At 40.7% G+C, this 25,891-nt stretch overlaps 1 protein-coding gene across 1 annotated transcript in view; it reads right to left on the reverse strand.

Annotated features, from left to right (window-relative positions):
- Positions 1-25,891, reverse strand: part of gnai2b (guanine nucleotide binding protein (G protein), alpha inhibiting activity polypeptide 2b) — a 37,196-nt gene that overhangs the window by 4,190 nt on the left and 7,115 nt on the right. Inside the window, exons 2-5 of the mRNA XM_086199386.1 lie at positions 10,944-10,986; positions 7,957-8,098; positions 5,064-5,224; positions 776-904 (exon numbers count right to left, since the gene is read on the reverse strand). Of these exons, the coding sequence (XP_086055512.1) occupies positions 776-904; positions 5,064-5,224; positions 7,957-8,098; positions 10,944-10,986 (475 nt within the window). The remainder of the gene's footprint in view (positions 1-775; positions 905-5,063; positions 5,225-7,956; positions 8,099-10,943; positions 10,987-25,891) is intronic.

Raw genomic sequence — 25,891 nt, forward strand, 5'->3', positions numbered from 1 at the left:
TGCCCATTAGGATCCCACAAGAGTGCTCAAGCTGGTTCAGAGCATCTTTTATGTAAGACTTATTGCACCTTTGGGGATACAATCAGATGTTGCCACTAAATACAGCTCCGTTATTAGTGAGCAGAGCACACTGTTCAGGATCACATCTATCCACTCAGACATCAGTGCAGTCGTAATAATGAAACTTTTAATTGCTGAATCACTGCGATTTTGCTGGTGTGTGGTCAAGTTGCACTTTCAGGACAGGAAGGTGAATTGCTGTTGAGACCAATTTTAACATGAACATTTTTCTGTTAAACGAGGTATGAGACCAACCTTAATGGGATTTTTTTTTTAATTTCGTATCTTCACCAGCTGGCCTCTTTTCATGATGCGAAAAAAATGAAGTTCAGACATTTTGGAAGATATGCTTTTTTTCTGCTGTGACAGGTCAATCCCTACTCCTAAGAGCACAGTTACTTATACTTATGAGCTCACTGTGCTCAAAGCATAGCTAAAATTTCCTGTACTTTTGTTTTGCACTTATCAGACAACAACAACAACAGCAACAACAACAACAACAAGACTCCTGAATCGCTTGTGAATGCTCAGCGAGGGGAGACCACAGAGTCATATTACCACTCAAACACACTCTGACTGCAGGCGAGTTGCTGAAGTGCTTGTTTTGATGAAAAGGAGACAGGCTGAGAGTGGAAACTCAAGTTTTTTTTCCCCCCTAAATACCTGAGGTCTGTTAATATTGCAGTAAGATCAGCGCTACACTGCATGACCTTACTTGAAGTGCAGTTCCTTGAAGGTGAAGTGAGTCTCCACAATTCCAGTGGTCTTGACCCGAGTTCGCAGCACATCCTGCTGCGTGGGGATGTAGTCTGCTTTGGCTATCCTCTCCAGGTCATTCAGGTAACTGATAGAGACACAAGAGGGAAAAACAGAGTGATCAAGATTTCAGTATGAACAGGAGGAAATAAAAACAGATGAAAAAACACAAAACAAACATAGAGGTCACTGAAGTGCACATCCTGTATGAACATGCCAAACAGACTCAACAGCTACTTGGAATGCTGACCACAGCTTTGTAACTTGGGCAACAGTGACCTCTGCTGCCTTAAGTGGTCATTACAGGACGTAGTTTGTAATATTAAGTCGATCTCGAAGAGCTCATAATTTCAACTTAAAGCTGTAGTGAATCGCATTCATCATACGAATGAACATCTTAAATTCAAGCTTTCGTCAAATGAGGTCTCCAGCTTAATCTTTCAGATTTTCACAGAATTGGGAAATTGTGAATAATTTTTTAAATGCAAAATCGCAATCGTCAAATTTCCAAATCTAAAGTTATGTTATGAAGGAAATATACACTGAATCCATGACTCGAGCATCACCACAACTAGATTTGCGTTTTATAGTGTGATGAAATAACCTCTGCAGCCTCGTTTAGCCACTGGCTAGAAACTGCTGTTTTTAAAACGCTTCAAAACTCACACCTGTGTATTTTCAGGCATTTCACCAAAGAGGCTCTGTAGCCTTAAAGATATCATTTGTTGTAGTTTTTTTTCAACAGTTAATATGACAGAATAAATAGAAAAAAATAACGTTAGTATGACAGCTTTGAGATGAGACTGCGACGGAGGTCAGCAACGTGTTTCCAGCTGACATTTTTTTTGTGCCATCGCACCGTCCTGCTACACAAAGGTGAAAGTTTACATGTAGTTGGTGGTGAGAGACGTAGAGCTGTGAAGAAGGAAGTCATAACCGCCATGTCTGTCAACCTTTTCAAAATCCAGAGAGCAGACAGAAGTAACCACATCTTGTTAAAATCAATATGGACGAGATGAACTGACAACTATCGGATGGAAATGTAGCTGGCTCGTTATTATAAAAACTGTGTCAGTGTCAGTGTCTTGCCAACATGAATAATGTCTACAGGTGCTGGTGCAGATTTTCAGCTCTGATTATGGCATGCTGATGCTTCTCCTGCCACCATGTATCATCATGCGCTTCTCAGTGGAAGTTCTCCATGGTTCCACAGTTACTCTCCCGTGTGCTCGAGCTCTATATTAGCTCCTGTGCTACATCAGCTTTAGCTCTTGCTGGCTGAAATGAGGGCATGCACTGATGTCACATTCCTGCTGGAGTATAACCCCCCTTATGATTTATTTCTTTGGGGGGGGGGGTGCTCTGTTGTTGCTGTGGAAGAGCATTGTTATGTTTTCATGCCACTGAGCTGTATAGTAAAAGTGCATGAATTATAATTACTGGTGTATGAATATCACCAGGGTTTTGTGGCATTTGCGGGGACGGGAAGTGGATCACTCAGCTTGAAAGTAGAGGAAGAAATTGTAGTGTTGGCTCAGGGGATGTAAACATGACATGCTGCCTGTTCTCATAATTATTTGCCTCTAACGCGGGCAACACTGGAAGCACAAGCGGCTACAAACACGCGCAAGATGTGAAGTTAGATTTAGTAAAGCCCTTGAAGCATCTTGCTTTATTATTCTTCCTATCAAGATTACATCTAAACTACTAAAGCATTTGGTCTCCTACTACACCCACACACTCAAGCGAACACACTGATGGTCCTCACCGCTTCCAGTCTTGCATTTTTGATTGTGATACCTGGAGTAAAGCTCCATGTCTAATGCAGTATTCTCTGAGGGATTACAGGGAGAGGGATTTAGATGCTGTAGTAAGAGTATTTCGATTTTCACATCTTCAACTCAGATACCGAGAGCGTTAGGATGTAACACAATCATCATCAGGTACAAGACAGTCCCTCCATCCATCTGGATGAAGTCTATCCCAGCTGCCTTCAGGTGAGAGGCAGGCTTCACCCTGGACAGGTCACCAGTCCATCGCCAACACAAAGAGACAGACAACCATTCACACTCACAGTCACACCTACGGTCAGTTTAGAGTATCAATCAGCCTCGTCCCCTCTTGATGTCTTTGGACTGTGGGAGGAAGCTGGAGTACCAGAGAGAACCCACACAGGAACAGGGAGAACATGCAGACTCCACACAGAAAGATCCTGTGGCCAAGCTGGGGCTTGAACCCAGAACCTTCTTGCTGTGTGGCAACAGTGCTGACCACTGCACCACCGTGCCACATGACACAAGAAAGTATGAAGAGAAATATGTGTGAAATACAGGTTGGACAAAATATCAATTTTCCATTGCATTGTAGTCTATTATTTAAACACAGGTGATTGTTAAAAATGTAATGTTTTGTGTCTCTGCGTGTTAAAGAAGCATTTAGACCATTAAAGATAGACTGCAGCTTTATTTTTCCCCAAAGGGACATTATTTTACCTTTTTTTTCCTTTCATTTTTTTGGTTGTATTTTGCACATTGAAAATAGTAATATATAATTGCTTTAAGGCTATTTTTCTTCTTCGGCTACACAGATATCCTGGCCTAATATAAAAAGTTCAAATGGTCATATGACACCACTAGTGGATAACCACTATTATCACAAGTGCCTGCTTCCTTCAGTTGGAGGAATTCCACTGGGAAAAAAAGGCATTTTCTTAACTTAACTTTTTTGGATAAATCATTTCATCCAGAACTGTATGCCATGGATTTTTTTTTTTAACAGATATTTCACAACTGCTTTGTCCAAAAGCTGATATTGACTGATCAAAATTATCTGGGAAAAATAGGATTATATAAAATATATTTTTGTTGTTTCCTCATCATTGATGAGACTAGAGCCAAAAAAGGAGATTAAAAAAAATCACCAATATTAATAAAACTTAAAACTAATGCCTGCCAAATAACTGACATTAGTCAAAATACAAAAGTCCTCTGTGACCGGTCGGGATCAGTAAGTGGGATCATCTCTTTAGTCTCTTAATTCTCCATTTACAACTTTTCGACTTCTTCTTTACCTCCTTCCCTCCAGCCTTTTTTCCCCGCTTTTTGACAGACTGTGGGTCAGCAGGCGAGTGCGGAGGCTTGTTCACTGGTGCCTCATGCAGCCTGGCCCACTTACACCATCGTTGCATCATCGTTCAAGGCCAGCTGGGAGCTCGAGCAGCCCAGCCAGCCTTTGCTTCACAGGCAGAAAAGAGATAAATTCACTCATTCTCGGGTATGAAGATCTCACCGTTAATGTTTACCGAGCCAACAAACCCTGTCAACCTAATGAGGAGAATATAAACAGAAAAGGAAGTTTAAGCTATCAATTCTCTATCTCATTACAGCAGCTGTTGCAAAATATTTCTAATTCAAATGGGGCAATGGAATAATTATGAACAAGGACAAATTCTACAGATTTCACTGCTATAAAATCTGTAATATTATTCTCATCTTTTCCCAAAATACACAATGGAATCATTCGGGGGATTTATCACACTTTGAGGCTAAATTTCCTGGAAGTGAACAATTATTTGAACTTTTTTTTTTCTTCTCCCACCTCTCAGGAGTGATTATTCTGTGCTCTGATTATCAGGTTACAATATTAAAGAAACCAACCCAGGACAAATAATCTCGTAATGGAGCTTATTGGACTATCTTTCCAGGCTCGATAGCTCCCCAAAGACAGGTTTTCCACCGCAGAGCTTATGAGAGAGGCACCGCTCCATCCATCACACACACCCAGAGAGGCACATGTCTACCGGTCAAAATGTTCAGCAGCCCTTCTGAGACCCGATGGGACAAGATCATCAGCCAAATGAAGGTAAACATCCATCTTCCTGTCACTCCCTCTCTTCTCTACAATTTCCTTCTTAGTTCCTATTTTGGATGAAAAACAGGTACGCAAGACGAGAAAAATAAGCACATTTAACGGGCGTCTGAGGATTCTTACTGGGACACATTTGCATTTATAGTGGTGAAAGAGAAAGAGAGAGAGAGAGAGAGAGAGAGAGACAGAGAGAGAGAGAGAGAGAGTGTGTGTGTGTGTGTGTGTGTGTGAGACTGCATATTGATTGATGTATAAGTAGAAGAACGACAGTGTCGGTCAGAGATTTAATCATGTTTTTATATGAAGTAGATATGCTAGAAATGCAAATGTGTATTTGGTTGCTTCCACAGTACAAAATACACACAGAACTTCATACTCACTATGCTGCAGAATCGTTGAGTTGGTATTCTCGCGACCGTGCAAAGCAACTCTGTATGCCGCTGTCAGCCCACAATCGCCTGATCACATTGGCCAGGTCCTCAGGAAGAATGCCTTGTTCTTCCGCTGCTGCAGACAGTGCAAAGAGCTGCTGGGTGTCGTCCTGCAGGGGACAGCAGGACAAGCTTGTAGGTTACAGTAATATTACCACGAAAAACCTGCTTCTTTTATAGAGTAACAATGGCATCGTTAGCAGAAATGTGTACAGGGATAAACAACTGGGTGTGTAAATATTCATAGATCTGTATCCATTTATCGATTTATTGACCAATGATACAATGTAATCCACATGAAATCTGAATATGTGCAGCTTTATTTTGAAATTCTCCTGACACACTTTACCTTTCCTGCAACCAGCTTTATCTGAGCCTTCTCTAAACAAATAATTAGGGCCCGAGCCTGCAGGTACTTCAGGCGAAGACCCTAATTATTTGTTTTTCTTATTTTATTTCATCTTCTCAGGAAATTTTTGCTTTTTGTGAGCTGATGAACATATCTCATCAAGTCAAAACTGCACTTTGAAAGAGCTATGACATGAAACAATAGTATTTTCACAAAAATCTTAAAACTATGTCATGCTAAAACGTCCATTTCACACCCACAAAAACATTGATCAGAACACAAAATTAAGAAACGTCAGTTAGTGGAAAATAATTCTGATCAACAGCAGAACACCGTGAACAAATATTTGAGTTACGTTTCCAAACGAGCGGCGAGGAAGCAAAGGTTATCATTGTAGCAATAAAATGTGATGATGAATGATCAACTCTCGCCAGACAATGTGGTCTGAGCACATCTACGACTAGAGGTAACAGCAGGACAGGCTGTGCTTTAATTTCCTGCTGTTTGCCATTTTGCTTCTGTCCCTGAATCCTCCATTTTCCTGTTGGCATGAAGTCAACAATCCTCTTGAACTTATTCACATCCAGTGAAAAGAAAAAAAAAGAAAAAGTAATAGTTCCTGGCCTCTCTGGGTGTTTGTGTGTCAGCTTAGCGGTGGATCTAGTTTATTGTGCAGTCAGTTTACACACACATCCTCAACTGTGGAGGAAGTGATTGAAATGTATTGTTTGAAAAAACGTTTTTTTTGTTTGTTTTTTGTCTGCAGTAGGAGGCTGTTTTTCTGTCTACAAGGATTCCGAAGTAGAAGTCATCATCTTTTCAAATCAACTAATGATTCACAATGAAGTGCATTTCGCAATTCTTGCACCATCCTTCCGCCAGTATTTGTCACGTTTGCTGGAAATGCCTTTCTGTCTCAACATGCTCACCTGTCTTGACAACAACTGTCTCAACGCACTTTATTTTTGCTGTGAGAGTGTTTTTGTTTTAAATAATTCATCCACCTCCAATTCCATGTATTCTTTATTCTGATTCAGGCACATTTTACTGTATTTGTAGATATATATTAGCCTTATTCAAGCAGCATTTTGTCACTGAGGGATTAACTAATAAGCTCCACTGCCAATCCAACAGTGGAGGATAATATTGCTGAAACTGATGCATATTTCGCACGATGTGGTTTCTGCTCAATAGAAAATAGCATGAAGGATGTGTGCACGTTTCAATTTCATCTACAATTTTTTTTATAACTGTTCATGCATGTGTCTGTGCAAGGACACCACAGTGCACATCAGTGCTTTGTGCAACTATGGGAAGTCTAGCTCACGATGCGTGGGAGTGTGTGAGAGTACTGTCACGTACACACAGCCATTTGACAGATTTGTTAAAGATGGGGAGGAAAAATTCCATCCATCCATCCTGCTCTAATGACCACAGAACAGTTTCATTCTTTTATTACAGCTTCAGTTCAGAGCGCGTTCACTGGTTTCACTGTTAAATCTCACATACACACACAAACACCCATACGCACGCTTGAGTTTGGTCACTTGAACCTTAATGACAGTTTATCAGAAAGCTGGCAAAATGTTGCAGAGCACAACGGATGGATCACTGTTGTATGTAAGTAGTATGTGGTATTCACCTGTTTAAATGCCCTCCTTCAAGTTCACACACACACACACACACACACATAATGTATATATGTATATATATATATACACACTACTAACTGAGATTGTGGTCAGAAATGTCAAACAAACCTGCATAGTTGAAACAACATGATGAATCACAGTAGTTTAAAAAGACACACCAGACATTACAAGGCCCACCATTAAGCCTTCGAATCAAGGACTGACTTTGTGTCATTGCTAAGGCTGCAGACAGCATCTGGCAAACTAAAAGCAATATATTGTCCTGCCAGCATCTTTGAATAACCTAAAACATCCCTTCGTGGCATGTCAGCTTGACTCTCCGTTCATTATAACCCTGAGGAGAGAGCAGATCAAAGATGAACCAGTATGTTAGAAAAGCATGGATTCCCTTTCCAGTACAAAGGTAGAGGTATCACACCGTGTTCCGTTTTCTAACACCACCAGTAATTTACCAGGTGATATGACGGTTGTTGAAAGGCTCATGATCCCATATTTGGCACAGTTTGTTCAGTTCATTGTCCCACCTGATCTCCTGGAGACAAACCAGCCTTGGAATAATCTCATCATCACTAATTTACACTGGAATATGTACAAGTCAGTGGGCAGGAAGTCCGGCAGAATCCAGCAGAAGCAAAGGTAAACCGTAACTGAGAGCACAATTCTTTACTAACAACACAACATGATGCTGATACAACATTGTGTTTTGGTTTGATGCTGACAAGTTCACAATTTTAGCGGCCGAGTCAACTTTACAATTCACAGTCAACACATTCTCTCAATATGTCTGTCTCTCTACTGTGGTACACGACCACAGAGGACTGTTGAAGAGAAGAGTGCTTACCGCTCTGCCGGGGTCGCTGTAGTCTATCTTGAGGCTGGCCATGGCTTTAACAATAGCCATGATAGACTGGATGGTATTACTGTACACCACCGCTCGGTACTGCTTACACTCGTCTTCTGAGTAGCCGTCTTCATGGATGATCCTGAAAAAAAAAGACATGAAATATTTCTTAACTTCAATTAATGCACAATATCACAAGCAGCGTGGTTTTTAATCATGATTACGTGTGTATGTTGCAAAAGAGTATAAAACACAAGTACAGCTAAGCCTGATGGGAACAGGGTTGCGACTCATAATTAATCTGTTGATTGTTTTCTCAGTGAATCTATTGATTGTTTGTTCTATAAAACATTAAAAATAGTGGGAAAAAATGAAACTACATGTTTTGCACAACGCTCTATTTCTTCCAGACAGCACGGATGCATGCAGGAAATGCATGAAATCAACATGCAGGAGCGGGGACATGACACAGATCGGTTAATTACTCCGATTAGATACTGCTAGAAGAAGTCCCTACAGTACATCCTAAAATGCAGTATTAGCGATCCGCAAGTATGCAAGTCAGCAGATCCAATACCACATAACACATATTAGACCTAAAATGGGAGGTAGCTTTGGTTTACAAAGTGTAACACGACACAGAAAACTGTTCTCTGAAAAGCTGCAGGAGGCTCCCACAGCGTACTTCTCTCACCAGTACTGAAGGTACAGAGAACATGCTAAATCATGATATATTTATTAAATGATTATTTCGGGATGTGAGATTGTAGTCATATCGCAGATCTCCGAGAGGCTGAAAGTCTGTAAATAAATGTCATGGGAATCCATCAAATATTTGTTACAACATTTCAGCTCAAACCAGAAATGTCAAACTCATGGTGGTGCAAGATGAACAGTCAGAGGATCATCAGAGTCAGACAGCTTCATTCTGAGCACCATGAATCTTTTTTCTTTCCCCAAAATGAGAGAGCGTCCTCGACTTGTTGAGATATCTCAGACTTAAAAAAAAAAAAAAAAGATGGAATGACATCTGCGGAACCGCGCCACTGGAGACTTGCGAAAAAAAAGAAGGAAAAAAATCTGCCTGGTTTTTACTTTGAAGTACATTTGACAGCATGCTGTGTAGGTTGATGTGCAGCACCAAACAGATGCTGTATCCTGAGATTGATGTACAATATTATTACTCCACACCTCAATGCGAGCGGGCAAAGCGTCCGTGTGTGTGCACAAGCGAGCGTCCTGTCTTGAGATGTAATCATCTAGATTTAATCAGGCTGCACAGGGAAGTGCAGAGAGAGCAAACTAGGACGAGTTCAATTTAACCAGTCAAACTGTTCGCTGCTTTTGTCTGATAATTAACAGCAGGAATTGAACCAATAAACAACTGCCTGTTTGAAGTCAGAGATGATTGCATCTTTACGATTGTGTTTCTCTTCACACGTGTTGTGTTTACACTGGATACGTCGACATGTTAATGTCACGTAAGGGGTCAGTGTTGTGAGTGTTTCTGTTTCGCCGGCTGCTATCAAAACTGCAGGCCTGTGTGTGTTAATAACCTGGCTTCAAAAAGTGACAGACTGTTCCTGCTCAAAGCTCATAAAAAATGCATTCAATGCTTGGCTAGCCCAGAGGAATGTGAATAATTAAGCCATTTAGGGTCCTGTGTTTGTATGTGTGTGTGTGTGTGTGTGTGTGTGTGTGTGTGTGTGTGTGTGTGTCATACAGACATAAAATCTTCTGTATTCACACACCCCACTGTTATTGTGCTATGTGCAGGAAGAAAAAAAACGATTGCAGAGGAGGACAGCCAGATCTGTCTCATGGACCATTATTTTGTTAGAACAAACTATTGAGCTATAACTTCTGATTAGATGTGGCTCGTGGTCAGACTCGGAGGCGAACCCAAGAGAGAGAACCATCGGCAACGTTAAGAGTAAGCTGAAAATCACCAGGTGTAGACACGATGTCGTCTGGTCCAGTTTGCAGTTCTGGCTCTCCAAAATCGATTTAAAAAGTGATTTAATCTGCTGCTGGAACAATTTCACACAAAAGAAAAGCGCACAGAAACACAGCCCTGATGGATTCTTCTTCTGCAGCTCTACTTTCTCTGCCAGGGAGGAAATATGATCACCAGCGTCGGTTTGTCTGTCTGCCTGTTAGCAGGATAATCAAACAGTTCTGCATGGATTTTGATTACGTTTGGAAGGATGGCAGAATTTAGGCTGAGGATTGCTCCAGATCTGATGATGTCATATGTCCTCGTGGCGATGGTACGCACTCTCCAAGTCCCCGCCAGGTTCTTCGGTGGAACAAATATTACACATATTTGTATAAGCAGTGGGTGGGACCAGGCTCGGTGAGTTTGTGGCATATAATGGTTTATGTAAGCACCATAACGAAATCCTAACATCAATAGAACGTACTTTAAAAGTCGTCTCACCGACACAACAAGGTCTAACTACAAAACACAGAACAGTGCAGGGCCCTACAGTCGTGAGTCTATACAGTCAAATGCGGTGAGGAAAATGCCACATCATGCTAGTAAATGTTACTGGTGTGAAGCATGGGTCTCATCACGATCAAAAATGACATCGATTTCTTGAAAAATGTTCCAATAATCGGATATTTTTCAATTTCAATCTATGTGGATTCAAAGGTCGATATAAAATGATAAACACTTACGAACCCACCAATTAAGCTACTCAAATTAGGATGAGCAATTTTTTCCTGAGCTGTGAAAAACATGTCAATGAAATAATGAGAAATTTAAAAAAAAGAATATAATTTTTTTTTTTTTAAAGAATCAAATATAGCTGGCTGCAGAAAAGGTAAAGCAGAAATATTGTGGGAAATCACGCCAACAGTGCCGCTAAAATGATGGAACAAAATATGGATCGACATTCTGATTTTGTAGAAATTAAACTTCATCTGTCATTGAATCGATACATGAGTCATTAAATGAAGTCAAATACATTATTTTAACTTACTTCATCTGCTTTACAATGGTGCTCTTCCCAGACTCCCCAGCACCTGTTGGAACATTAAAGGATCACAGTTAAAAAAAAAGACATCAAACGCCTCTTAATGTTGCGAATAAACGACGTTAGAACAGTTTCAACCCAGTGAGGACTTTTTCACGTTTCCATTTTGAGGGCACGACGTACAGATATGAACAAACAAAACAAAAAAACAGTAAGACCAAGGTCTGTTTTCCACCCTGATAGAGGAAGAGCAGAAGGAAAAGGAGATGGTTTATGGCTGTTAAAGCTTTTAACGCTTCATTGCCGTAAATCTCGTCCCACCTCCAGCTACGCACACGATAGGAAAAGCAGATTTAAAGATCGGTTTTGCAGATTTTTGTCTAACGTGCGAGTAACCTACAGTTTTGTTTAAATGTTAGCATCACATCACAAGGCAGCTATAATATGGGCTCTTAAGGATTTGCTTTATATGTGGAAAATTTCAGTCAACTGCCAAACAAAAACAAAACAAAACTGTAAATTCACATTACTGTATTCACAAAATCGGAATTTTATTTGGAACATGAAGACGAAGACCAAAACAAGGCAATGTTCATTTTTTTGTGGCGGGAGCATTTGCCGAACGTGTGATATAATCTTACTGATGGAAAGGGAAAGAAGGGAAAGGACAGCAGATGAGCTGACCTCATATTTTAACTCTATCCAGATTCCCTTGTGCTGTCAGGACAACGCCAGCATGGTGCCACCAACCCGTCAGTGCCACCAAACATTAGCCCAGTGAGGAGATGATGGAGCAAGTGGGAGCAGTAGTGCTCTCCCATCAAGCTGTCAGCACTGAGCGCGAATGCACACATATGCGTGCGCGCGCGCACACACACACGCACACACACACACACACACACACACACACACACACACGTTCCTCAGAGCCTGAGTGGACAGCAGCAGGAGGAGAGTGAAATCAACGTCGGGCTGCATTCACCATCACAGGAGCTGTCAGCCAGAGGTGTTTGTGTCTATGACCGGGAGTATGCATGTTTGTGTGTGTGTGTGTGTGTGTGTGTGTGTGCGTGTGTGTGTGAGTAAGAGAGAGAGTAATAGCATGCGCGTTTGTTTATTGCTGCTATATTTTGACCTAATTTTCATCTTCAATCCGGATGATTCCCGGAGTAAAAACTTTACAGTTCAATTCAAGTTAATGGAGATAAAACAATGCAACAACGCCAAAGTAGCGTACCGTGTTGTGCTGGTAAATTTAGTGGTTCACTTGTGTGATCAAGTTTGAAAGATCTCTCAAAATATGCATCGAGGTGTTTATGCCTCAGGTGAGATGAACTGGGGCTGAGCAATCAACTGCTGACTTTATCAAGCTCATGTCAGTCAGTTCAATGAATTCCAGTGTGTGTTTTCATAAACGATGTTTCACATTGCGCAATTCAAAATATTGCTCAACATATTTAGATTACAGACAATGCAGGAGAACTACAACATAAAACTAATAATCATTCATTAATCAAAATACAGGTAAAAGTTGAACTTTTTAATTGGAATCATGTTCCTTTGTTTTGGAGTTGTCAAGCTCAAAGATGAGTGATGACATCTTCTGTTTTTGTTAACCATTCAGGTTAAAATCAAAATTTCCTCCACATTTTTGTGCAAACATCCACACAATCATGTAAAAGAGTAGTTGGATGATAATTAATCTGCATCTATTTGTGGTCCACTGAGTACAAGTCTGGACAGCGTGTTTTTTTTGTGTTTTTTTCAAGATAGACAGGGGACTGATTTACCCCAATGAAACTAAACAAACTACTGATCTATTTGCTAATTGAGTTAATTCAACATTGTTTAACTTCATCGCCGACAGTGAAAACAATGTTAAATCATCAAGGGGCTGAATGATGCTACATGTGATTTATCAATTGCCATTAAGCAGGATATTAGCAGTTTTCTGTGCTGTTAAAGCCACTGGATGCATAATTGATTTCAGCAGCTGCACCACATGGAGATTGTGAGCATGTACCCTGTAGAGAACAAACAATACTTAATGCAGTGCACATGTATTCTGTTTGTACATCTGCAATAGATTCTAGTGTAACAGATGTATCTGCAGTACATGAAGCCCTATGCTTAACACAGTTGGCTCTGCAGTGATCAGTACTACAATCACCCTTCTGTGTGCTGCGCTGCTGACACTGACCCAGAATCACTTTTGGCAAACAGAACAAGATACCACCCCCTCTTTCTGCTTCCTCCACCCCAACTATGTGTTCCCAAATTGGGTTTGTAGTGAGCACCACAACACAAAACCGAGATAATAATAATAGCTGTTGAATATTTGCATGAGGAACGCAAATGGCCATGCAGACAGTACAAAAACAGAACCATCTCTTAACACATCCAATACTCTCACAGACCCGCTCACGTCAATGGCAGTTTGGCCACAGTCTCAGTCGCCCACTGATGATGACACAAGGTCTCTATTCATGGACTGATGAGACATGCTGAGTTTGGCAAAAGCACAAACACCTACTCATAAAATCACCAATCACCTGTAAGTTAGCCAACTATCCTGAGCTGATGTCCACCTGACCTCAGCTTCGTCCATGACACGTCCATGTAAACTTACGTCAGTGGGAGACAACATGCGCTCTGGCCAGGGGCTATCTTAGCGTTAGCTCCAGCGACTTAGCAACAGTCCACAATTATGGACCATCTGAGGTGGGGAGGGAGCACAGGTATCAACTCAGGTACGTCGATATTCACTGCACATTCTGATCTAGTATTAGTTTCATATTACAAATCTATCAGTTCTACGGCGCAGTGGTGCAGTGGTCAGCACTGTCACCTCACAGCAAAAAGGTTCTGGGTTCGAGCCCCGGCTCCAGCCCAGGATCTTTCTGTGTGGAGTCTCCATGTTCTCCCTGTTCCTGTGTGGGTTCTCTCTGGTACTCCAGCTTCCTCCACAGTCCAAAGACATCAAGAGAGGACGAGGCTGATTGATACTCTAAATTGACCGTAGGTGTGACTGTGAGTGTGAATGGTTGTCTGTCTCTATGTGTTGGTCCTGTGATGGACTGGTGACCTGTCCAGGGTGAACCTGCCTCTCGCCCGTAGCTGCTGTGATAGGCTCCAGCCCCCCCATGACCCTTAACAGGATAAGCAGAAGAAAATGGATGGATGGATGGAATTCTATCAATTCAAGTTTTACCAGCTCTTTAGCCAAGTGTGAAATAAGAAAGCCAATGTCCCAAATACGATAGGTTTTTAGTTTGTCATTTGTGGTGCTTTTGCTACTTCTCTATGTTTAATATCCCAGTGGTCTGTCAGACTGAAAGGTACTGAGATGTAAATAACAAAAAGAATGCCTTGGGCTCTGAGAAATTGAGGCTGTTTTCCCCATCATCTTTTATATGTCAAGAGCACAGATTAATCACAGATTAAAGTGATATCAATAATGAAAAAGCAATCATCATCTCTTCATTATAGCGTTTCCTTTCAAGAGGATGCCAAGTGACTAAAAAAACAGAGCCAAACATCTTGATGGTGTCTGTGTGAAGTCTGGCTATCAGCAGCATTACACAAAATGTTGAACCGCCCAGTGATGCTCCCATTCTACGCCCCATTGAACTAAAGAGGAAAAAATGCTGAGTGGGAGGCTGCTGAGGGCTCATATATTTGTCGTTGCACAAGCAGCTTCGATCGTGCACATGTACACGAGAAGAGAACCGTAGGAGATACCGTCCGTCTGTGCAGGTGATCTTGCTTTTTGGTGAAAATAAATAAATAAATTTTAAAAAGTGCAGCTGTGGCTCCATGTTTCTCAGGGAGGGTGATTTCACACGGGTAAAATTCAAACGCTACTGATGAAGCAAACAGAGTAGCTGCAGCACAATCGACAGAATGACACGTAACACCACAGCATCTAACGTGTGACTCATTTTGCAGGATTTGGTGATGCTCGCAACAATTTAGCCACTGTTTTAACTCCGGAACGCTACCTGCAGAGGAGGCTGCAGGACAGAATCATAACTTCCTGTGAGCCCTCTGTTTACTTGAAAGTGGATAATTGAATCATGCGGGATGTATAACATTCCAAATGAATTCAGCCTTAGTAGCAGCACAAGTCAACAAAATAAATTCACCTTTTTACAGCTGAAACAATGACGAGGAAGAAGCCTGCACTGGGCCCTACAATGTTGCACACTACAGCTTTAATACCCATGATTACAATTTACATTCTCCAGCTTTTGTCAAATTTGTGTGAAAACTCAGGATACAATAACAACTAAAAAATACGGATTATTAAGAAATAATTCCAAGCATCCATGATGTCACAAAGTCTCTATTCATGGACTGATGAGACATGCTGAGTTTGGCATAAGCACAAACACCTCCTCATAAAATCACCAATCACCTGTAAGTTAGCTAACTGTCCCAAGCTGATGTCCACCTGTCCTCAGCTTCGTCCATGACACGTCCATGTAAACTTACATCAGCGGGAGACAACATGCGCTCTGGCCAGGGGCTATCTTAGCGTTAGCTCCGGCGTCTTCGCTACAGTCTGCAATCATGGACCGAGGTGGGGATGGAGCACAGGTATCAACTCAGGTACGTCAGACTAGGAGATATTCAACTGTCATGTCAGCTTCTCAAATGTGAGAAATTTCTATTTTTTTCATCTTTACATTTTTATAAAATATATTATTGATTGAATTTTCATATTTGAGTCCAGACAGAGCGTCTGCTTCATTATGCCTTCGTCAGCGTTTTGCTACGAACCAGTTCCTTCTACTGTTTTGTTGTTCGTGCCGACAGAAACAGACATGGGGTAGGATGTGTGAAGGTTTTGTGGTTAGAATTGAATCACGGAGGTTCCATTCCATTCATTGTTACCAACAATATATATTAGATAATTTATTCAATATGCTGAAAAAAAACATCTCATAGATTAAAAAAAGCTTTCGGGCGTGGTTCAAGTTCAAGATTTAATAAAACCCATTTCCAGCCGGCTCAGGTCTTCCTTGTTCATCTCTGAGTGATTAGACACAATCAAAGTAATCTCGCATGGTTCTAATACATTTTCATGTTTTATTTCATGCATGTTGACAAATTCTCCACAAGATAAAGGGAAGTAACAAAACAAAAAACAGTGAACTGAAAAAAAGTGGAAAAAAAAAAGCAACACAGAAAAGACTGTCCTGGAACATTTTATTTATTGGAGAAGTGATCCTGTCCCGGCTGCAAGCAAAACACACACACTGTGGAACAAAAAAGAAAATTATCTATAAGAAGCATCTTTCTGACTGCAAAGGGAAAAAATAGCAAGCCGTCACATAGTCAAGATTTTTCAGTCAACCAACACACCGACAGTGCAAATCCTAAAGCCCTTCTGGATAAAAATCTGCAAACTAGCTATTTGCAGAAACTCACTGCAAAAGACTGACGCACAAATATACACTCAGCAAACAGACATTCTTTAGAAAACTCCAACGTCATGAATCCAATCTTCCTTTTTTGGCACAATATCACATCATAAACACTCTCAGATGCATATCCAAGCCCACCGTTACTGCAATTTGTTCTGTTGAGACATGTAACACATTTGTGCATACAGTAGCATCAGAAGGCGGTCTATTGTGAAAGTGACTGCCATGGGAGAATGACTCACAACCGGGCTGTGACGCAATTCCTCATTTGCTCTCATTTTGGCCCGTTGCACCCGTCGGATGGTGTCACAACTGCATACACATCCAAGTAGCGTTTACAGCCATTTAAAGGTTAACCTCCTCTGGGCGTCGTTGACACCGAGCAGAATACAACAATGGGCCTTTGCTATTTAAAGACTTGTCCCAGTGTACCGGGGAGCAGACAGACACCAGCTAAAGAACCTATGTGTGGATTTCTTCCTGATCCATATTTAAATATAACATTATTCTTTATGTCTCTGCGCTGGCGAGAGAGGCGTTATGTTTTTGGGTCGTCCATCTGTCCATCCCATTCTTGTTAATCTCTCTGGAAATCATTGAAGGAGTGATTAAGGAAGAGAGATATTTGGAGTAAATGAGCACAGGTACATGAGGATGACTTAAGTCGCATTTACGATGGTGACGCAAACTCATTAGCATCACGCTCGCCAGTTCTCCCGCATAAAACACCTCAGGGCATGTTGACAGTGATGCTGCAGGCAGCCAGAGCGGTGAATTGCTGTTTTGAAACTTACAGACTACAGATTACAGACTTGTTATCCGCAACTTTGTGCTGCACGTCACGTCACATGTTTACGCCCACGCAACTGGCAGCTCTTTTGAAAAGAGGAATATGACGCCTCCATTTCACACAGACAAGACAGTAAATTCTACCTGGCTGCAAATTTTGCGCATTCTGTGTTTACAAAGGGCTTTAGAAGATGTTGATGGTCAAACACCACGGTTAGAGTCACTGTGACATACAACCCAAATGTTGTGTTCAGTTATACCTGAAACAGCAACTTCTCCAGTCCTTACATTTTAAGATAAAAGTGATGACTAAGCACTGATTAAATCCTAATTACTATTAATCCCAAGTGGAAGTGAACTGAATCCACCATCAGCTGACATTAAGAGTCCAGACAAATTACAGACAAGCCAATAAGACTTTCTGTCATCTCACTGTATCAAGTGGGACACTAAATAGAATGGAACCAGAATTCATTTTACCAGTGACAGTTGCATTACACGACACTGTAATCTAAACACAAGAAAGTGAATGAAGTGAAATGACTCGACATTGAGAGCCAAACAAAATAACAGGGCACAGACGAATAAATCTGCAGCTCAGAATACTGCTTTTAATGGAGTTTTTCCTGCCTCAAACGTGAAATCTAAGCTTAAGTAACTGCAAAACAGATGTGCAATTTTGATATGTACACCAGAATACAAATCCATGATGGAGGATTTGTATTCTAACAGGACTCTCCACTCTGTCTGAATGAGGATAGCGTTACATGAAAAACATGCGATGGTTCTGTTGCTACGACTCTTCAATTTATAACTGCCGTTTCTGGCCATAGTCACAGCAAACTCAGACATCCACTTATGTTAGCAATTTTCACTATTGGGGAATTCTAGCTCATTGGGGTTTTGAGTTTTGGGAAACAAATTATTTTATGTTCACTGCAGTGACGTGAGCTGGCATTGAATTTGTGGATGGAAGAGTGGGACTGATGACTGACCAAGCTAGCTGGCTGTCTGCAAACAGGCGGTTGTATGTCCCAGACTGAGAAAAACCCTACGAGGGTGAATCCTGTTGATGTTTGCTGTTGGTTTTAATGCCTGCAGTCGTGAAACAGCTAAAACGGCATCCGTCAGCACTCACCAGCAACTGTGACCAATCAGCGTTCACAGTCCACGGCCACAACAGCTCAACTCCTAGATAAAACGACTACATTCTCGCCAAAAAGCCGATTTCTGGTCTACAGGGGCGAATAAAGACGAATTATTCAAAATTAAGCTACAAAACTGTTGCAAGCCTCTGCTTCCTGACTGCTCGATTTGAAGAGTCTCGGTCGGCTGTGAGGTTTCCCAAATGATAATTGGAAACACTGAGTTTCTGAGGGCAGCCTTTTACATAAATCTCTCCCTATACGTCCCCTCCCCGTTTTTTGCACGGACTCCCACATTTTTTTCCCCTCAATCGTCCATATGTGAATGCATATGTTTGCTAATCTGTGCTCCTGCGGCAGGTAACATGAAGTGTCAGCCATGTGTGCTCTGTTTGAACATACCACACCATGCCTTTGGGCGTGAAGCGTAATGAAATTGCACCTAAACCAGGTGCAAACGTGTTTGAACATCTGCCCCTCAGTTGATCCCGCTCAGCCGCTCTGCATGCTCCAGCTTGACTGCAAATAGATGAGTATTTATATAACTGAGAGAACAAGACTCATTTCATCAAGATACTCGCCGAAGTAGTTGTTTTTTTGTACAACCCACTCGGTTCTCGTAAATTGCCCTCCATCATCAGGTTATTATTAGAAGCATTATCATTCTTCAAACAGTCTGAAAACAAGCCTATCTCTCTCCTCCTTTAATTGATAACGGAGGGCTTTGAATGTTTTCATGCAGACACTCCCATCATTTCAGTGTCTCGGGGGTAATATATCCCTACATTAGCTTTTCTCTATCAATGCATGCAGGTTCTAGTAGGTGACCATCTGCAAACTAGCAACACATGATGGAGGAATTTTACACGGTTGGATAGTGCAGTATGTTATCGCCTGGAGTGGAAAAGTAGGTCATCAGCCTTGCAGGGAGCAGTGGAGCTTCACACTACATAGACGGATGCTTGCAGTACACGAGTGCGACGCCAACGTTTACAGGTCACAGCGTTTAATATCTATGTGCTGTGTGTTCACAAGCGATCTCATTATGTGACCTGGATGCTTAATAAACGTGCCACAATTCCACATGTGGAATTACTGTTGAGCATTTTAAACCATGACAGGAGAGAAAGAGGAAAAATGTCAATGTAGCTCATCAAGCAGAACATTGTGTCAGTCTGTGAAGATAAAAAGACAGTAGCTTTAGAGACCGTTGGCAAACAAATGCCCTTTCATAAATCGATCAGCGGATGAATGCCTGCAACAACGGTGTGTAAATGAGAGGTGCAGGGTTTTTTTTGTTTGTCTTTTTTTTACTTCAACAGTAGCGTTAAGGGTAAAATAATCATTGAGAACAACAGCAGCAAGACATGAAGGATCTTACCCCCCCCCCCCCAAAAAAAATGGAATTCTCTAGTGCACAACTGCAAACAGCACACTGCAGACAGAAGATGGGCTGCAACATGACATGCATGTACATTATGTATGCAATGCAATCAGTCACTGGCCCCTGAGGAAGAGCTTTAACGAGGTGTGAAGGACAGAAACTCTTCATTACTGTATAATAACTGCAAGACTGTACTTTTAATCCTTTTAGAGCTCAGTGCATCCTTCAGCACTGTTGATCTACTTTCAAATTAACGCCTCGAGACACTGGGTCACCGCTCTCGACCGGTTCATACCTCTCCAGTGTTCTCAGTCCCAATCGGGAACTCATCCTACTCTTCTGCAGAAACCACATGTGCCACTCTGTTGTTTATCTAGTCCCTTTCTTTCTACATGCTCCCCCGATGGCAGCGAAATGCATCAGCATATTGTTACGCCAGTAATGCCAACGGCAAGTCCTCTTGGAAGCCGGGATAATTGAAGGAGGTGATTCTTCATGATGTTGAGTCTCAAAAGAGTGCGGGATAGTACTGTAACTTATCTTTCATATATCCAACATGTCTGTCCTTGTCTGCCAAGTGCACAGAGTTAACATAGTAGCCAGAAATGTATTCTAGGTTTTCCTGGTATGGAGAATTAATCACCCAAGTTTTAACTCTGCAGGTTTACATCTTCTTGTACTGTATGTAGATTTTAACTTCAACTAAATGTTTTTGTACTGGTTTCACTTGTTGAGATTAATATGGGGGAGTCATAGCCAGAGGCCGCAACAGGAAATCTAATCAGAAGATATTGCTTGATATGTCATACCAGGAGGCCTTGAATACACTGCAGTTTAGGAGGGAAAACAGCATAAACCCTACAAGCTGACTCAGCTTTCAGTGTGTTAGCTCATGCTATCCTGTTTTCACATGATCCTCAAATTCCTCAGAGTCATCACTTTGGCTACCCAATATTGACTTCCCATTTCTTGCCTTTTACCAGTTCTCATATGGAACGAAGAACACAATCTGCACATTAAACAATTCAGAGATTTAAATCTCTTATTACGAAACCATAAAACAAACTAATAATGATGACAGTTCAAGATGAATACAGATAGATGTCACAGTTCAGGTGGAGTTATCATTGTTCTCACGCTTAAAATGTAGTCAGCTTCAAAATAAGCTATTGATTTGTTTTGAAAGGTTATTATTGTAAAAATGATGGATTGTCATCCTTTATGCAAGTGGCAAGTGTAGGATGAACCCTTTAACTTTACAAACCTAAAAGCAGATAAATAAGGTTGAAACAGATGTCTAAACAAGTATGGAAATTCACTAATTTAGTCAATTTCCAGTGTATGCAATACCAAATAATATCAGATACACTTTTTTGCTTGTTAAGTCTGAGTCCATCACGCTAATTTGCCCGTGCAGGCAGTGACACTAACAATCGTGAAGGCTAGAACTAACAAAGTGACAAATTAGGACCAATACCAGATTGATTTTCAGTTCTGGATTATGGCCACAGGAAGTGCGAACAGAATAACTGTAAATGTTTTGAAAGAGGGCCTCCTATCTTTATCGGTGAATGCTAACTAGTTACCGAGCGGGCATAGCTTCTTCCTCATTGTGTGCTTCATGTGACATGTTGTCGGACGTATCAGATATCACGGAGGACACAAGATGTTCACGTTTAGAACCAAACCCATATGTCCTCGGCCTCACTAGAGCCCCTATTAATTACACTAATCAAGTGAATGTGTATCGATCACTGACAGCAACTCTCGACATGCAGAAGCTCCTTAGAGCAGCTGGAAAAATGATACTCTTGCACAGATCAATAAAGAAGAGTGAGCAGGTGATCGAGGAGAAGGATGGTGCTGTTTGAGGCAAAAGAAATGGAACATATGATAATAATAATAACCATGTCTGGTTATTATTGCATCAGAGCTGCTGTCTCATACCATAATATATAACATTTTTGACTAAAAAGTGAAAAATCTAAATCTCTCAAGGATTTATCGTCTTCCACAATCACACAGCCTTCAGTAGGACTTGTGCAGATGCTCCAATTTCTATTCTAACCTTTTATGGAAGATGTTTTTATGTATTTAATATTTCCTGAGAGACTGTCAGAACACGAGTCACACATATAATCATGTTCCCTGCATAAACCAGAGAAGAAGCAGCTCAAAGTCAGCCTGGAGATGACTTTCAGACTACAAAATCCCACACAGACCTTTCACCAGGACTTGTCAAACTTGTTTGTTACTGCCTTCCAAATTGTCAAATCCTACAAAGTTACATCGTGACCATAAAAGAAGGTATTGCTTCTCTCCATGTGTAACAAAATCAAATGTTCCCCTATAACACTTCAAGACATCTGGTTGCTCGTTCATGCTTTAATCTAAATTAAGTTTCCAATTTAGCTTTAAATCTAGAAGGTCTGGTTGTTACTAAAAATCAAGACCGTGGCAATCAAAACACATTTGTCTCCTAATTAAATCTAGCAGCTCCACTGTTGTGTGGAACAGAAGCTTCCCATGTGTACACAGAAGAACTTCTATTGGGAATTCAGGAAATCAAATAATGAGGAACGAACATAACTTACACAAACACAACAGTGTGACAGCAAAGAGCAAACGTTACAAGGTTTTCCCAGCAGTCAGTCCACTGTGGCTGGAAAGAGATGACTCGTCAATTATCCAGCCTGCACACCCACCTGACCGTGTTTCTGCACCCAGAACTCCATGAAACCGTCAAGAACAGCCACGTTTACCCGAACACCAGCGCGCAGAAGCGGTCGCACCAGCGTTTTAATATGAACTCTTATTGTAAATGCTGGTTTTTATTGCATGGGTTGGATGTGCAAAACATGGCAGTAAAAAATAAAAATCAAATACCACGAGGTACATTGAAGATGAGTTTAAAAACAAGGTGGTCATTTCAAATTAAGAGACATAAAACAGCGGAGGATAGTACTTCTACTACTACCACTACTACTACTACCCTTTTGCATGCATGTGTACTTCTGGGAGTAAAAATGATTTATACACTGCTGTCACGCCATCAGCAGAGAGGAGAGATCAGGGAGATACATGACAGCGAGCAACATGTAAACCACCAACAAAACCAGTGTTATTATGGCGGCCCTGCATCAGATGATTTAGTTCTAGATGCCCTCTCTACACCAAAAATAAATCATAAGCATCAACACATTTACAAGTTTGCACTCTATGGTAGAAATATTACATATTTTCTGGCTTCAGCTCATGTGCTCTCCACTGAGAATCTCTTACTCTGGTTTATTACTCAAACTCAATTTTCTTTTAAATCGAGAGACAGGAAAGTCAGCTGAGAACAGTGAATTACATTCCAGTGGGTGTATGTATGTAAGTGTATGTGTGTGTGTGTGTGTGTGAAATTTTAAAAAACGTTTAAGTTTCCCTTTTCAAAAGTCATTGGTGTGGGCCAGTTGGAGAGTCCTGCGTCACTTGGAGAAGCATCACGGAGAAAACTACGTCTTCTGCTTTCAAAGTAATCGTATCTTTGTAACATATTTTATTTATTCATTTGCTTTTTTAAGATATACTTCATTTCTTTAGCTCTTCGTGGATAAATGAGTAAAAAAAGTGTCGTTTGAAAGAATTGCAAGAACATTTAAAGTACTACAGATGTCTGAATTGTCCTGTGCATTTTCAATTTAAAAGTATCATAAAAAAAAATACACTGTGAGGCATGAAAGATTTGCAAACATTCTGGCTGAAAATTCTTAAGAGCGGAACGTTGCACTGTGAGGACGAGTAAACAGATATTTTTTAGAACAGCTGAAATCCTCAGACTATGACTTCCTGCAGCTTCTGCATACTGCATCGCTACACGCTTCTTCATCATCCGCCCATTAATCACCTCCACCATGTTTCATTGGACGTGCCAACAGCCAAACAAATGCACGAGAAAACCTCCTTGGTGGAGGATACAAAGAGCAATTTTATTTTATTGGAGAAACTGGATTCAAATACAATTTGGCAATTGATTTTTTTTTTAAAGATATTTTTGAAAAGATAACAGATCAAACCTGTTGTTTGTCCTTGTTTCTTGTCTTTAATAATTCAATATCAACTGGAGACAATTAGTCGTATCTACAGCAGCAGTCAGCAAGAAACTGCCTGAGCACCATCTTGGAAAAACTCCTTTAGAAGATCATACAAACAGCCATATTGACATCATTATAGTCATCATAATTGATTTGATTCCTTGATCCAAATATATTCTCTCGTGTTTCCTCCGCATACATGATGTCTGTAAACCTGAAGCGCCATGTCTTTTTTATGCGTTGAAAGGCAAAAAGACAAGTGCCATAATATGTAAAAGCTCCCGAGGCTTCCACAAGTCATAAAACTTAACTGATTTATTCAGGAGGCATGTATGCTGTTAGTGCTTCCTTACTGTGACTCAACCAGTCCATTAATCTGGAGAGAAAAGACTTTCTTTGCATTAAATCCCATCAGGCTCGTATCAGGCTGCACTGATGATTGATAAACTATTAACTGGGTTCCGGAATTGACACTAAAAGACGACACGTCTGTTCCATCTTGAGTTTCCTTGTTATTTTTGGCCTTTGCTCAGCTTCCGAATGACTCGAGCTCCGCTGTAAGTTTTACTTTTGCATCAAGCAGTTAAAAACATCACAAAGAGAAAGTAAAGACAGAATCGAAGGTCGTTCGGATCCACCGGTGTGCGCGGCTGCATCCAGTTACAAGGTTTTCCATCTCATCTCACTTAACATTTGACTCAGTTTCCATTAAAAAAAAAAAAAAAAAGCGTTAAAATGTGTATTTTATTCACACTTCCCATATTTTACACCAAAACCACACATAAACGTATCATTGTATTACACTGGCTCTCATTACAACAACTGAATTCAAGATAAAGGCAGTTTGAGTGTGAAAGACAGCTTTGCTGATCTCTTGTCTGAGAGATGTTGAACTATCGGACTCACTTGTCTCATCAACCCTGTTTATCAAGACTACCCATGTATTTTAGTCACAACCACTGGTCTCTGGTTACGTACTGGTTGTAGTAGAATATGTTTTGGAAGGATCGACGTGTCACCATGAGATATTTTACATGACAACAACATTAAAGCTCAAGAGAAGAGAGGAGACTCAAGTTCTCGGAGACTGAGGGACGGATCAAAATCGAACCAAACACCACACAGACGACAGATAAATGATTTTTAAAAAAGAGAGAAACGGTGAATAACCTCTTTGCTGAAAAAACTAGACCGCTATTCCTTAATATAGATTTCCATCTCGGGTACTGTGAGGTCATTATATAGAATTTATATTATGTAATAAATGTAGTTCTGTCTCACGCCCAGGACGCTTAGCAGTTACTGCCGAATTAGTGGCACATTAATTCAAAGTGGATCCTGCAGAATTAGGTCTCCCCACATCAACATTCAAATGAACCAGAGCAATTAAAAATCTGCAAAGCCATTTTATTTTAATACTGTCAGGAGAGAGACAAATGGGGCAGTTCCTGCACAGTTATCGTATTTTCATGTTAGGACACATTTTAATTACACGCTGAATGTTTTTAACCCTGGAGTGTAAACTATGACATCACTCTCTTGTCTCTCAGCATTACACGATGACAAAATTTTTAAAAAAAGGTGTTAAATAAGCTTATAATGAAAATGTGTCACAGAGAAAACACATCCTGTCACCCGTCTCCCTCTGAAACAAGACCAAGATCCTTTTAGTCGATGCTTTCGGGATGCTTTTGAACCAGTAAGTATACATTTTTCGCTAATAAAGCAGTGAAGAATACAGAAAAACGAGTGTAAAATTGTTAAACGATCAGAGTAATTCCAGCCTCCTAATATCTGACTTTAACGAGTGCTCTTGATATTCCAAGGAGAAGAGAATATTCAATGTTTCCAATTGAATTTGGCCTATTTTGAACGTACGTTACATCACTGATGTGTTGTTTTGGAAGGTTTCGCATAAAAAGAGGATATGGTAATTACATTTTTTATCAATGTTAATGAAGTTGAACAAAAGCAAGAATCCAGAGTCAATGACTAACGGTGTTCAATAGTAATGACAATACGGACAAAAATAATGGCCACAATTGATCATGATGAAAACTGGAGCTAAAAGGAATTGTACTGATGAAGTCTTGCACTCCTTACCTAAGAAAGATTGAGAGGGATGTGA

The sequence above is a fragment of the Aulostomus chinensis genome, chromosome 3 (assembly GCF_037954235.1).
Source record: "Aulostomus chinensis isolate RoL2024-O1b breed Wild chromosome 3, RoL_Achi_v1.0, whole genome shotgun sequence".
Lineage (NCBI taxonomy): Eukaryota > Metazoa > Chordata > Actinopteri > Syngnathiformes > Aulostomidae > Aulostomus > Aulostomus chinensis.